This window comes from Condylura cristata, unplaced genomic scaffold, assembly GCF_000260355.1.
Source record: "Condylura cristata isolate star-nosed mole 26May11 unplaced genomic scaffold, ConCri1.0 scaffold00026, whole genome shotgun sequence".
Classification (NCBI taxonomy): Eukaryota; Metazoa; Chordata; class Mammalia; order Eulipotyphla; family Talpidae; genus Condylura; species Condylura cristata.
The window spans coordinates 6,929,840-6,945,488 of record NW_004567127.1 but is presented as its reverse complement, the minus strand read 5'-3'; the positions used below and the strand labels follow the sequence as shown (position 1 = coordinate 6,945,488).

At 34.9% G+C, this 15,649-nt stretch overlaps 1 protein-coding gene across 2 annotated transcripts in view; it reads right to left on the bottom strand.

Annotated features, from left to right (window-relative positions):
• Positions 1–15,649, bottom strand: part of ST7L (suppression of tumorigenicity 7 like) — a 59,198-nt gene that overhangs the window by 35,634 nt on the left and 7,915 nt on the right. For both annotated transcript variants that reach the window (XM_012730116.1, XM_004689644.2), the window contains exons 4-6: positions 11,647–11,701; positions 9,046–9,161; positions 2,418–2,496 (exon numbers count right to left, since the gene is read on the bottom strand). In XM_012730116.1, coding sequence (XP_012585570.1) covers positions 2,418–2,496; positions 9,046–9,161; positions 11,647–11,701 — 250 coding nt within the window. The remainder of the gene's footprint in view (positions 1–2,417; positions 2,497–9,045; positions 9,162–11,646; positions 11,702–15,649) is intronic.

Sequence of the window (15,649 nt, the reverse complement as noted above, 5' to 3'; positions counted from 1 at the left end):
GGGTTTTTTTTTTTTCTGTTTTAAGTCAAGTTGGCTAAAAAGATAAACTAACTTGTTATGAGGCAAAAAAGAGATATAACTTTTCTAACCCTTTCCCCAAAGTAACAAGTACATCTCTTCTGGAGACAATATTCTAGTCTGATTATCCAAGTCTGCATTGTCCAGGACACATGGAATTGTCAAGGACGTGAAATGAGGCTAGTCTAAACGAAGATGTGATGGCAATATAAAATACATACTCAATTTTGAAAACTTCAAAGAATGTAAAATATTTCATTAAGATATTTAAAATGTAGATTGCATACTAAGATATCTTAATATCTATAATATAGCTAAATAAAATGTATTATTCCATTAATTCCACTTATTCTTTTTCATTTTTCAGTCTAGCTAGATAGCTATCAAATTACTGGAGAAAAGAAAGGTCTTTCAGATAAAGAAAATTTAAACCATACTATTTCAGCATCCTTCAAATACCTTAAATTGAAATAAAATAATAATTTCACTCATTAACAGAGGTTCTCCATTACGTTGCACTGGAGTTCTCTGAAGTGTTAGACATAATGCTGCTATGTTGTGTTTAGTAGGTCTAAAACACAAACCTACTGGAAACCAAAGTTACCTTAATAAAATAATTAAGCCTGAAAGTGAAACACACAAAAAATAAGACTTCATTAAGCTTCACTGTGTGTAGATTCATCAGGTTTTCATCAAACTGAAATATCTTCAGTCATTAGCTGTTCCAGTATTCTTTCTGCCCTCCCCCCTTTTCTCCTTCTCCTTCTGGGACCTCATTACACATAGCTGCCATTCTTAATAGTATCTCACAAGTCTCTTAAGACCATTTTCTTCACTCCCTTATTTTTTTCCTGCTTTTTAGACTAGGTAATCTCAATTAGCCTACAGCCAGTGTGCTGATTCTTTCTTTTACATGATCAAATATCCTGCTGAGCCTCTGTAGGAATTTTTTAATTTCAACTATCACTTACCAACTCTAAAATTTCTAATAAGCTCTAATGGTGAGACATCTACTTCACGACTTCCTGTGGAATACTTCACATTCATTACTTTCTTTCTTGTATATAAGGTCTAGTTTTTCATGGTATGTCTTGTAATTTTTTTAGTAACTGGAAGTTTTGACTATTACATATTTGAATATGATTAGTTTTGATTAACTGTAGAAATCAGATTCTCCTCCTCCCCAGTTACTGTTACTGCTTGTTATAGTTGTTCTAATTTTTGTAACAAATTAGAGAGCTATCTAGCTAGACTAATTTCGTAAACTCTATATCCTTTGTCACATATGACCAGCAAAGTCTCCATTCCCTTAGCTTTGTGGTCAACAAGTGATTTGACAGAAATAAACACTTTGGAACCAAAAACAAAACTAGAAATAAATCTTTGCAAATGACTTCTATATTTGTGGTAGGTTTATTCTCAACTTTTGGTGTGTAGTTAACAAGTTTGTCCGGCCTTCACTTTCTGCTTATGCAGAACCTGCAAGTTAGGTAGACATAGAGCCTCGGCCTTCTCAAGTCTTTTCTGGGCATGTGCCCAAACTGGAGCATATGTAAGGTCTTTGAGATTCCCAGGAATACGTGAGAAATTTTCAAAGCTTTTATTTCTTAAAGTATCTCATTCCCCAGCCTTGCCTTCCAAGCTTTTTGATTAGTCTAATATTTGCCCCTGTAGCAACAGGGGTTAATTCATTTCCTTTTCAAAAAATGCTCCTTTCCCCACCCTCAAAGTATAGCAGGGTCAGTGCTGGGAGAGTTCCAAATTGACTAAAATAAATGCATGTCCCTCAGGCTGGTCCATTAGAGAATCACGAGACAGGTCAAAATAAACAACCACAATTCTTCTTGTCCACTTCTTCTGGTAGTGGGAACCTACACCCAAATTGCAAGCTGTTTTCTGAAGGTTGCCACTGACTCAGAAAGTAGATGGGGCCAATGTGAGATAAAACACCACAAAGCACAAAGCTCTTACATAAATGCAACTGTTTTTAAATTGGTTAAACATTCTTCTGTAGACTTGATTTACTCCTGGAGTTTCAATAAAGTTAATTTTGAGTTATTGCCAGTTTACTCACCCCTTTTGGAGTCTCCTACCCTACTATTTTTGTACCATGTTGGGAAGGCCAAAGGTGAGGGACATGGAGGACAACGCTAAGTTCACATCATTTAGGAACTATTATTCCTTGACCCATTTCTCAATTTCTATTCAAAAGTATAAACATTTACAATTTCAGAAGCAAAATACAGATGTCAGTGAATGCTATAAATTTTGCCTAGGTATGCAAAAAGAGAAAGGAGTATTAGTGATGACTACATGTGTCTTAGGAGCAAACTAAATGAAACAATCATTTCAGGGATTTTCTTCAAAACAAACTTATTTTCCATATACTTCAGACTCACTCATTGTTTAATTCTAAAGCTTGATAGGCTGCTTTGATTCGAGCTGGAGGATTTCTTTCTTTCCATGCCTTCTGCATAACTGTAGGAGAAATATTACAAAAAATAAGCTGGGAAACAAATCTTATTCAAAACATAAAGGGTGAGCTTGGAGAGTAAATAAGGATTTAAATAACATACTCTTAAACATAAAAAACAAGCTCACATTAACCTTGTGAGAAGTTCACATTAAATTTGGAAGTTCCTCAAAGAATAAAAATATTCTTTTTCTGATTTATCTGAATAACATGTAAGGTACTTCACTACATCATTATTATACATGAACATTTTTATACTAAATGCATATTAAAATCAAGCTTGACCAACAACAGATTATAATATGAAATGTTCTAGTAATTTTTTTCATTTAAAAAAACATTCTGGGCCCTCCCTGGTGGCGCAGCGGGTTCAAGCATAGCACTTAGAAGCTAAAGCCACGTCTGCATGAGTTCGATTCCTGCCTGCCCCAGAGGTGACCACATGGCGTGGCAGACCTCTCCTGACCCGCCCGCTGCTCCGGTCAGCAGTGTACTTCGTTGATCTGCCTGTTCTGCTCCCCACTCTGTCTCTGGTGAAGCCTCTCGCTGCCCCTGAGCGTCTGGCCTGTACCCCAGTTCTGTATGCACAAATAAATAAATGTTTAAATAAGAAAAACAGGTTCTACAGAACTGCTAGAAGTATACATTACACTTTAACACAAAGTCTTTGTCTAATCAAAGTTTTGATGAAAACAATAAAATCTGCATTTTCTGTAAAAAAAAAATAGGGGGAATCAATTTAGAGTATATTACATTTATGCAAAATGTCAGTCTCTACCCAACATCAATAAATGCCTGATTTAGGATCTTTCTAAAATAATGTTAGTTTGGCTACCATTTACTGTGCCAAAATAAAAACGTCACACTAAGTAAAGTTTCTTAAAAATTAAACAAACAAGTAAATAAAGTAGATTCATGAAATTATCTGGCCTATTTTAAATTTGATAAGAGAATATATGAATGTTGCTTTTGGAGCAAAACCTATAACTGTCCAGAAAGAATAATGTGGAAAATGTTTGCATTTTCCTTTGGAAATAAAATATTAGTCTTGGCTTAGAAAAGAAGACCACATATTCTACTTGTTTATTTCTCATATCAAAATACATTTCTCATATCAAAAATGACACCAGCTAGAAGACAGCTAATGTTTCCATGAACATGACAAATTAATGTAATACAGCACCCATCTGAAGATAACCAGGCAAAGAATAGCATTTTCCTGAAACATTAAAATTTTACATAAAAATAAAAGTATATTAGGCTGTGGGGCTCTCTTCTCTAAGTCATGTGATATTTGTAAGTAAGTCAAATAATGACACATTTTAAACTGTTATTTGGTATCCCCATATATTAAGCATACATTGGAATTGATTTCACAAATTCTCTTTTGATAGGCAATTAAATTATACCCAACTTTTTGCTAATCTAAAAATACTGTGATATCTCCCTTTCAACATCTATCTTCACATATCTGACTAATATTTCTTTTCTGGAAATGGAAAGGCTGGTTAAAATGTATGCATTTTTTGTTGGCAAGGATGTGGAGAAAAAGGAACTTTCCTGCACTGTTGGTGGAAATGCAAACTAGTACAACCACTATGGAAGTTTCTCAAACTGCTAAAAATGGAGCTTCCATATTATGACTCAGCAATCCTACTCCTAGGTATCTACCCAAAAGACAAAAATACTGACTCAAGGGGATTACAATTGAGATGGAAAAAAAATGTACAAAATGATGTAAAAATAAACTGTTATAAAATAAAAAAAAGTAATACAAAAAAAAAACTTACTCAAAAACACTTACACCTTCATGTTTATTGCTGCTTTATTTACAATAGGAAAAACATGGAATCAATCCAAATGCCCAAAAGTAGATGACTGGATTAAAAAGATGTAGTACATACACACACAATGGAATATTACTCAGTGATCAAAAAAAGATAAACACATGCCTTTTGCAGCAACATGAATAGACCTGGAAGGGATCATGCTTAGTGAAATAAGCCAGAAAAAAAAGACAAAATACCGGATGGTTTCACTCATAGCAGGAGTATAAAGGACCAGGGGAGACAGGGGAGAAAATAATAATAATAATGAACAACTATATACCAGGACATTTTACGGGGATGGGATGGAGAATTGGTGGTGGGAAGCCCACGGGGATTATAACTGAGATGGAAAAAGGCACAAAATGATGTAAAAATAAACGTATTATTAAAAAATAAAATAAACAGTTTTGGAAAAAAACACATATATATATTTTACAAAAATTTATTTATTTATGAATACAGAACTGGGGTACAGGCCAGAGGTGCAGGGGTGGTAAGAGGATTCACCAGAGACAGAGTGCGGAGCAGAACAGACAGACTGACGAAGTACATTACGGAGGGGAGCAGCGGGCAGTCAGGAGAGGTCTGCTGCGCCATGTGGGTCACCTCCGGGGCTGTGGATTGAATTCTGCACTGAAGTTTTGGCTGGCTTGCAGTGCTGCGCTTTAATCTGTTTTGCCACCAAGGAGGGCCCTAAAATGTAAGCATCTTTTGAGAGGTTTTGCATGTAGATTCTCAAACTTCTCTCCAGTAATACTGAACGCATTTACATTCTTTGAGGCAATATAGAAGGGACTGTTCTCCTATGTCCTTACTAACACTGAATAGTATCAATTTTTGCTAATACATAAAAATGATCCCATTTTCATTTATATTTCTTTTTTTTTCCAGTAAGATCATCTAATCTGCCTGTCAGCTTTTTTCTTATTCTTAGATTTTCAAATGCTCTAATCAGCCTTTCAAGATTATTCTTTTCAATCAACGTATTTCTCAGCCAAAGGGGAAATAAATTAGAGAAATAAAAAAATCCATTTTGGGGCCTCCCTGGTGGCACAGAGGTTAGTTTCAGAGCTATCAAGTTATCAGTCAATGCAGCATGAGTTCAATCCCCAGCCAGGGAGCTGACCCACAGGCTGCATGCAGTAGACTTCTGTCTCGCCTGCTGCTCCCCTCAGTAGTGTTTTTGTAGATCTGCCTGCTCTGCTTCCCGGTTCTTGTTTGCATAAAAAAATTAAATACTTTTGATATACACATATACAATTTCTTTCTAAAACAAAGGTTAGGAATAATTAGGGCAAAAAATTAGCATGCAACTGTCTTCTTTAAGAACGCTTGATATGCTTTAAAAACCATAAGCAATTAGTAATTCCCTCAAATTTATCTATTTTTTAAGTTAAATAATATTCTGATATGGTAACAGGGAGAAAAGAGACTAGTATTTATCCCAACAGTAGGGCTGCGAAATGGACATGCCTACCAAAACCCGGCAGAAAACACAGACAAGTGAGCTATCAGAACATGCGCTATCTAAAGAAACGAGTCATAGCTCAGGTCCAGTGGAAACTCTGGGCCAATTTTTGTCATATTTCCAATTGTCAAAAAGTGTAAATTTGAATTTTAATGTTAAATCTCCCAATTTTTAATTGTTAAAGACAAATTCCACATGCAAAACTATCCAAAAACAATTCTGAGGATATGTTTTGTTCTTGCATTAGATAAATTAACAAGATGAGAGCAAAATCTACTGTTTAGTAATTACCAGTGACAACAGTCAAGAGCAGTTTGTCACATCACACATAAACTCAAACTTGCCTATTGGAACATGAAACTAGAGATAAAAACACTACCTATATATGAATGTTTGCGAAGATCATACGGAACTAACAATCCAATCTGTCCTTGAGTTCAGGCTTCAGCTGGAGTTAGATGTATGTCAAAGAAACTTGCCAGACGCAATGTATGGTTTTAAATGACTTTATGTATTCAACTTTACACACTCTTTCCTGAAGAATGTTCCTCTGATTGGCCTATGGACCAAGTTGGTCTTACTTTCCTAACTTGATATCCAAGCATCCCCTGATCCTAGCGATATATATTCCCTTCTCCTACCTTACTAAAAAAAAAAACTGACTTTTCACCCATCCTGAATTTCCTTTGCAAGGTGCATTGCCCTAGAACTTAAAAATCTCTAGGCGCCAAAGGGACAACTGATAGAGCAAGTTTGGGAGCATTTTCAGTCAAGGCACTGATAATAGGGATCCCTGCCTATTACTTATCTAACAGTGATGTTTGGCATCAATATTCTGGCACCTGGGTGTTCTGAATTCAAGTATACTGTAGAAAGGGGGGAGAGTAATACAATTATAAATGTTCTATTAGCACCCTTCTCCCTTTCTATCAAAAGAAGCATTGTTCCAAATGGAAGATCACTTCCCAGTAAGGAAATGGGAAAGGCATAATACAGGCAGCAGAATTTTATTCTGGCCAAGAGTAAACTCTAGGCAAAGCTCCAAGACCCATCCATCTTTCTCTCCCAGAATCCAAATTCAGAAGAGAGATGGTTGTCATGGGAATGCACGTTAACATGTTTATTTAAATTGAAAAATGATGTCAGATTTCTGTCAGTGAGTAAATCTGATTTAATTGACAGGATTGAGAATTTACCCAGCCAATTACATAGAAGAAATTTTTCAAAGTTCAAGAAGCCAAATATGTAGCTCTAATAATTTGACAAAACTATAAAGTATATAATACCATTTAGAACCTTATGTTAAAAGAAAATTGTTAAAAATGTATCAAGCTGGCCCTCCCTCGTGGTGCAGCAGATTAAAGCACTGCACTGAGAAGCTAAAGCCACTTCTGCATGAGTTCGATTCCCACCTGCCCCGGAGAAGACCACATGGCGTGGCAGACCGCTCCTGACCCGCCCGCTGCTCCCCTCAGCAGTGTACTTCATCGATCTGCCTGTTCTGCTCCCCACTCTGTCTCTGGTGAAGTCTTTCGCCACCCCTGAGTCTCTGGCCTGTACCCCAGTTCTGTATGCACAAATAAATAAATCTTAAAAAATATATATATATCTGTAACTCCCCACTTGCGGAAAGGAAGATGAGGCCTTAATTTCCAGAGTCAACCTCAGCCCTTTAAAGTTAACAGACAATACTGATTTTCCACAGCTGTTATTTCCTTAATACCTACACTTTAACCACTAAAATAAACAAATATTAAACATATGCACATAAAGCAATTTATATTCTCCTATTTTGCAATTAAAACATTTTGTATAGCCATATCAAGGATCCTTGAATTTCCTGTTACTATATATTAGAGATATCATAATGAACTCACTTAAACGCTGGAAAATTTTGGTGACTTTTCTTCCTCCAATCAGTGTGGTGAGTATAAGTAATAGTATCATGGCTAAGAGTCAGACTTGACCTGGACACCCAGTTTATCATTTATTAGCTAGGAACTTACAGCATGTTACTTGCTTCCCCTTTTAAAAAAAAAATTATTTCTTTATGCATACAGAACTGGGGTACAGGCCAGAGATGCAGGGGCGGTGAAAAGACTCATCAGAGACAGAGTGGGGAGTAGAATAGGCAGATTGACTAACTACACTGCTGAGGGGAGCAGTGGGTGAGGCAGGAGAGGTCTGTTGGCCATGTGGGTCACTCCAGCAGGAATTGAACTTGTACTAAAGCTAGCTCAGCAGTGCTGTGCTTTAACCGGCTGCACCATCAGGGAGGGCCCTGATTCCCCTTTCTTGTAATAGTTATCTATTTTGATTTCAGTCGATCTGCCTGTTCTGTTCCCCGCTCTGTCTGTGATGGATCCTCTCATCCCCTGCACCTCTGGCCTGTACCCCAGTTCTGTATGTATAAATCTTTTTTAAAAATAATTATCTATTTTGTAAAGCAATTGAAAACATTAGTACATTTATATAATGTACTTAGAACAATGCTTGGTGCCTAGTAAATGCCATACAAATGTAGGTATGGATAGTGAAATTGCTTACCAAAACTTGTTTGTTCACACTTTGTCAAATAAAATAAATAGTAATACTTATAGTCTCTCAGGCAATGTGCTAGATTACAGGAATTCAAAGATGCTAAGAATATAGTCCCTGCTTTGCAAAGTTTCACACCCTATTAGGAGTGAAACATTAAAGCAACATGATAACATCAGTAAACAAATGTTTGAGCAAACCAATAGAAATTATTTTGAGTTTTGGACAAACACAAAGAAAAAAGTGTTTAACAAGAAATCCTAGAGAAGGCTTTCTATGAATGTGACTTTTAATTTAGATATTGAAGGATAAAAGCATTAAAAATAATACATGAAGTAAGAATAAGGATAGACATTCAAACTAGGGTAATTGTGATAAAGATTCCTGCCTTCAGGCCCATATTTAAGTCTTAATACTTTCATTAACAGAGAACTAATCACAAAATTATGTGCCTACCTAAGTTATGACTGGAATAAAATATATTCCATTTTTCTTTACACACCACACCACAAAGTTTAACTGTTATAACATTGTTACACTCTTTTATGTATTATTGCAGGTGTTAATTTCTAAACCAAACACACTGCTCTCTGTATAAGCAGCTGCTATAGTAGATCTGAAAGATATGTTAAGAAATAAAAGAAAAAATTTATTACTTTTATAAAATACTTCTAATTCTTTATAAGAAGAAAAAGTAGTAGAAGATATGACACACATACCTGTGTCTGAAGGACGTAAAAAGTCTGTGTCACAAGTGAAAAAGGTCTGATGATCCTGAGCTGACAAATTCATGTCATAGTATGTAAGTGGCTCTTTACCCGTCACCCAAGTGTATCTTTACCAAAACACAAGAAGACAGGTAAATTGGACTTGAGAGTGCATCTCTGTGCTGTAACAGACACTATTTGAAATTCAAAAAGACACTACTACAAATTTCATATCAAGATATCTAAAAGCTTATTGTAAGTAAATTAAAAGAGGGAACCTACACAAACTATTTAAAGTATGATAACAAAATATCAAAATCTAAAAGAGAAAAAGCTAGATTAAACAATGTTTCAAAATTGAATTTGCTCTGACAGTACAAACTTACTATCCTTAATCATACAAAGTATTGTAAACTAATGTAACCTCAACAAAGGAAACAAACCCCCCACAAAACTGGATTTGAAGGGATATAACAATTTGACTTAGATATAAAATCTCAGTGAGTTATAATTAAATATTAAAAGTAAAACAATACAGAAACCAAAAGAGAACACAGGTAGATTTTTATTAATGACAACATAATGAAGAGCTTTCAAAACTTAAAAACATAAATTTTTTTCCACATTTATTGAGAAATTTAAACTTTCAATATTTAAACTTATTGAAGAATTTCAAAGTTTAAACCAAAACCCACAATAATTAACAGCAAGTTAACACTCTGGCTAGTAAATACATTGTTTAAAAGTCCAACTTCATTAATAATTAACAGCAAATTAAAATGACAAACTTTAAATTGGCAAAGATATGTTGTTGTGAGGTAGGATGCATTCACATGTTGCTGGTATAAATGTAAATTGGTATTCACTTTCTTTTTCCAGAAACCAATTAGTATTATCTATCAAGAGTATAAAAAAATATTCACATTGAGTTATGGAAAATAACTGGAAATATATGAAAATTCATTATATTTTCTCCCTACTTTTTTTTTAAATTTTCCATATAAAAAATAATTACAGGAAGAAAAAATACTGTTCACATGCTTTAATTCAATTATTCCAGTACTATAATCAACTCTAAGGAAATAATCACAGATGTGACTAAATATTTACATAAAAGATACCACTCTAGTATAAATGTTAGCAGTGAAATATAATCTGTGACCAGATAGAGCAGTGATAGGTAAGGTATAATAACCTCACATAGCATACAGTACAGCCACTGAAGATTATGTTCTTTCGAAATTCATATCTCAGAGAAATTTTGTGGGAACATTATAACATGTTGTATCAGAAAGATATAAAGCTAATCACACATTATGATCGAACTGTATTTCGATACATACACATAAAAGAGTGGCTAAATGGAAATATTAGCAGCAATTATCACTTCATGGTAGGATAAGGTGATTTCTACTTTCTTTTTTATAAATGTCTTTTATTTTCTAACTTTCTACAGTGAATATGCATATATCTTATAATCAGAAAAATAAGTATTTTTAAAGGAAAATTATAAGCATTGTTTATATATATGAGATCAAAGATACATTTCCTTGCTATTTAGTTTTCAGCTTTTTGTGAAAATTACAAAAAAGAAAAAACAAATCTTTGTTTATTTACTTAGGAAATTATTTCTTATTTACATAAGAAATAATTTGCTAACATTTGAAAAACATACACTTACTAAGGCTATACTATAACTTTGTTTCCTAGAATCATACAATGATTATCAATGTAATTTTTATTTTACACTAAATCAAATCAATCATTCAAAAAAGAAGCATAAATGTTACTAACAAATGTCTCTTTATGATCTTCATGGACACTGCATAAGAAGGAACAGACCATAAATTATTTTACAGTAAGAAGTTCAAAGACCTAGTTCTTGTAGAATCTCTTAATATATGCTAATCAAATTTCTCATAAAAGTCTAGCTTTCACTTCCCAGGACATGTTCTACACTACTAAGTCCTTTCAGGGCTATTTGCTTAGTCATGTTTGAATCCCCATCATTTTGCACAGTGCCCATAGATAGAAATGTTAAGTTTCAATTAATTAGCCAGCCTGCCTCCAGGTAAAATACCCTTTCTCAAAACAAGTAAATAAAGTGTATAAGCAAATACACCTTTCAAAAGATGTTTTCTTAGAGTAAAAATTGGCAGAGTATGGATACAGTAGTATAGGTAGGAAATCACAACATAAAACACATAAAGATAAACCTTGTACTGTTCCACGACTGAATGTGCAATCTGCACTTTCAGATTGCAGTTTTTTAGTGAATCCTCAAACTTTGCAATTGAGCACATATGTAAAGGAATATTCTGACATGTGTAATTCTTTAAAATCTTGTGAGTTCTTTAAAAGGCTTTTGCCATAAATCAGCAATTAAAGATATACTTATTATGTATGACAAATATATGGCTTGAAGCAAGATTTCTCCTGATTATAAAAGTAAATACAGTCAACATGCTGACAACTAAACCCTAAACATTTTACATGATTATATACTAGTATCTCCAAGTAGAAGACTGTAATATATGCATAAAAACAAACATTGCATACTACTTCTTGCTCTTAAGCCACTGCCATAATTATATTGAAAGGAAAATGTAATACCTCCTATATTCTGCTCCTCTGAAAAGATTTAAAGGGTTTCTCCATACCTTGCATTCTGAAAAAAAAAATGCAAAAAGGGGGAAATGAAAAATGTAATCAAGTGCCGTGATTCGCATATAACCATTTACTACACACTCACTCTGTGCTAAGCACAGTCACCAGTGGCACCAAGAGGAACATGGTGTGGAGCACCCCTGCTGTCACACAAAAACAGTTCAACCCAGTCATTCCTTTCTTCCTTCACAGCACTTGGCTCACAATTCAGTTCTAGCCCTCACCATATCACAATGTGATTGTCTGACTTTTAGCTTTCTTTTTAAAATATGAGCTCATAAAGCTTTGATCATTTTTGCATCCCTGGAGCCTACCTAGCACAGCACTGGAACCTGTTTAGATGAATTAAAGGTAGGATGAGAGTTGTTATGGAAACATCATCTAATCTGTATAAGTGCTATAGTGGAGATTATGTTTTATCCCAAGAGAACTGATTAGTTTTGCTCTAGAGAAATCAGGAGAGGCTTTATAAAGGAGATGACGCTGAATCACTATAAAAGATGAGGAGTGGGTTGCCAGATGAACACTCGAAGCAGAGGAAGCTATAAATGAGGCTACACAACAGATTGGGGGAAATTATAGACCACCTAAAGGAACACAGATCCCATATAAAGGAGTTTAGACATCAGATGATCAGAAACCACCAAAGGTTCATAAGCAGAAAAGTGTCAAATCTGTGTTTAGATCAATAGTTCTCAAAATATGATTCACAAGACTACAAAATGAAGCACTCCTTTCATAACAAATGCAAAGAAAATTTGCCTTTTAACTACACTGACTTGAACTCAACCCTAAGAGTGAGGGCTTCCTTAAATCTTGTGCACCAGAACCTCACTTACTTTATTCCAGTCCCAGTCTTGCAAAGTTGAGCAGCTCGTACAAAATTAATGGTGGTTAAAGCCTCTAGTATTTAGCGTGAATCAAGGCACTAACAATGAAGTATAGGTTCTTGACTCCTACCCCAGTGAAATGAGGCTAGTATAGTGGTTGTCTTTAGGATAAGCAATTGTTTTTTGAGTTGAACTGTCCATTTTTCTCTTAGAAAACCACTCTGACTTGAAAGAGCCACTGAGACAAATTTGTGGCTATTTGGACAGATACCTGTCTGTCAACTTCAAGGAAGAAATAAAAAAAAGTATTTTCTGCCAGTGATAACTTTTCAGCTTCCAGGCAAATATTTAAATTTTTTTAAAAAGTGCTATCTGCTAACTATGAGTCTGGCAACTTCCTGATAACTTAGAAACTTTTTCTGTGAGATTGGCGATATTTACAAATATGACTTTTTTAACTGTATAATAAAATGTGTCAACATTTGGAAGATAAGCATAGTTCAGTGAACAAGTATTTTCTAAATGACCAATGCACAGTGTTATGAAATTTTGCATAAGTAAAATCCATTAGAAATATCAGACACATCAATGGATTTTAATGTAACGGCACAAAATGTTCATTGGGATAGCCTCATTTTCCACGTAGCAACTTAACCTTAAATATCTCTTAGTTTTGGTGTGGTATCAAAAAAGAATACCTACAATTTTCTTTACAGGTTATTAAAATATTCCTCCCAACATATACACAATGGAATATTACTCAGCAATCAAAAAAGATAAACACATGCCTTTTGCAGCAACATGGGTGGAGCTGGAAGGGATCATGCTTAGTGAAATAAGCCAGAAAAAAAAGAAAAATACTAGATGATTTCATTCATAGAGGGGCATGAAGGACCAGGGAGGAGAAAAAAAAGAAGAATGAACAACTATATACCAGAGACATTTTACAGGGGTGGAGTGGGGAATGGGATCAAAAATGTGGAGGGTGGAGGGGGGTAAGTGCACTGGACTATGGTGATGGCACACAGGTGATTTGGTGATGGAAGCCCACAGGGATTACCACTGAGATGGGAAAAGGCACAAAATGATGTAAAAATAAACTATTATATTAAAAAAAAATTCCTCCCTTTTCCACTCTATATATCTATATAAGGTCAGTTTTTTTCATATACTTCAACTAAAACAATAAATCATAACAATGCAGAAACAGATATGAGAATAAGCTCCTTCCCTTAAGCTAGACAATACAGAGATTTAAACAAACATATATGGAAGTATTCTGACTAATCTTTCTGTTTTGGAAAATACAATCAATTTTATAGTATGTGTATCAGTCAACACAGGCTGCCATAACAAAATACTGAAGACTAGGTGCCCTAAACAATAGAAATTAATTTTGTCACAGTTCCTAAGGCTAGTCTAAAATGAGGACGCTGGCAAGGCTAGATTCCAATAAGAGCGCTCTTCTTGACTTACAGATTGTTTCCTTTTCCCTGTGTCTTTCCATTTCTCTTCACAAAGTACAGAGAGAGACTGATTTCTCTTCCTCTTCTTGGTTCTCTTACTTCTTTGTATAATTCTATCAGATTAGGACCCTGCCCTTGGGAGTTTCTTTAACTTTAATACCGAAAGTCCTTCAAATATAGTCACATTAGAGGTAAGAGCTTCAACATAAGAATTTGGGGAGGACACAGTTCAGTTTACAGAAATATGCAAAGAGTTTATCATTATTATTAAGGTAATTTAGTTAAGTTTTTCTTAGATGGTAAATACTAAGAGCTAATCTAAATAATCAAAAGTTCCTTGAGGCCCTCAGTAATTTTAAAGTGTTTTCTTGAAGGTATAAAGTTTGAGAACAATTATTTTTTTTTTACATAGTAAGAAAAGAGGATGAATTAGAAGAAGTATCGAAGGCAGATAAACAAGTTAGGAGACTACAGTGTAGAAGTATCAACTAGATATGGGGCAATGAGTGTTTAAGTAAAAGCAGGATAAATCAAGATAATGGGGGGGGCAGAAATCAATACAAAACAGGGGCTTGTTTGGAGAAGAAAAGGGAAATAAGAGGATGTGTGAAACAATTCAAAGGTTTCTTGCATGGAAATTAGGTACCATTAACAAATTTTAGAATTGTGGAAGGAGAACTAGAAGAAGATAATTTCATTCTGGACAGTGAGTTCAGAGTGTGTAAGGCCATTAAAGGTGAAGATTTCTAGTAGAGTTAGTAATGCAGGCCTAGAATTTAAAAGAAAACCTGGGGGTAGAAATTTAAAATTGGTTTTCCCAATATGTTTGTAGAGGATATTATAGGATAAGATGCAATTACTTCGGGAGAGAAAGTCAAACCAAAGAACTGTAACTCACTTTTGAGGCTGATTTAAGCACCTCTCCTGTCAAACGTTTTGCCAGCTTTCCTTCTAAGAATAACTGAATTCTTTCCTGTCACCACAGTATCTTCAAAATACTCCATAAAAGTATCTTTTATACTTTATGCCATCACTTATTTATGTGTCTGCCAAAGTGGCAGACACATGCCTCTACCAAAATGGCATGTTCTTAAGGGCACCTTCATTGACATTACAAAACAGTCAGCTCAAGCTTACAAGAGAGAATAAGAATATACTGACACAATGCATTCCTGTTGCAATATAATGAACTCTGAACTTCTTGAGGATGGCTATGAGGATCTATATCATAGCCACCTTAATATATCCCATTCTTAGAAGTTCTGCAACTATTTTATGAAAGGAGAGGAAGGAGAAGAGAAAAGAAAAACTGTTATTCCTTTCTGTGCTCTTGAATGGCTTACAAACCTCCTACAATACCTGGGCAAACCCACTCATGCATGAGTGGAGTAACATGTAACACTTCCAGAAAGTGTCCTGTGTAGCTACAGGATAAAAGGGGGTTGTTTTACTGGCCTGTTTTCCGTCCTGCTGATTGCAGTGTGGATCTGAAGATGAGAAACCAGAAGCACTGTCTTAGATTATATGGAAAAACTGCATTTGGAGATGGCAGTCCAATAAAATGGGAGTCTAGGCAGTAGAGCTAAAAAGACACTTCTCCAAAGAGGAAATGCAGATGGCCAACAGGCATATGAAAAAATGTTCAACATCACT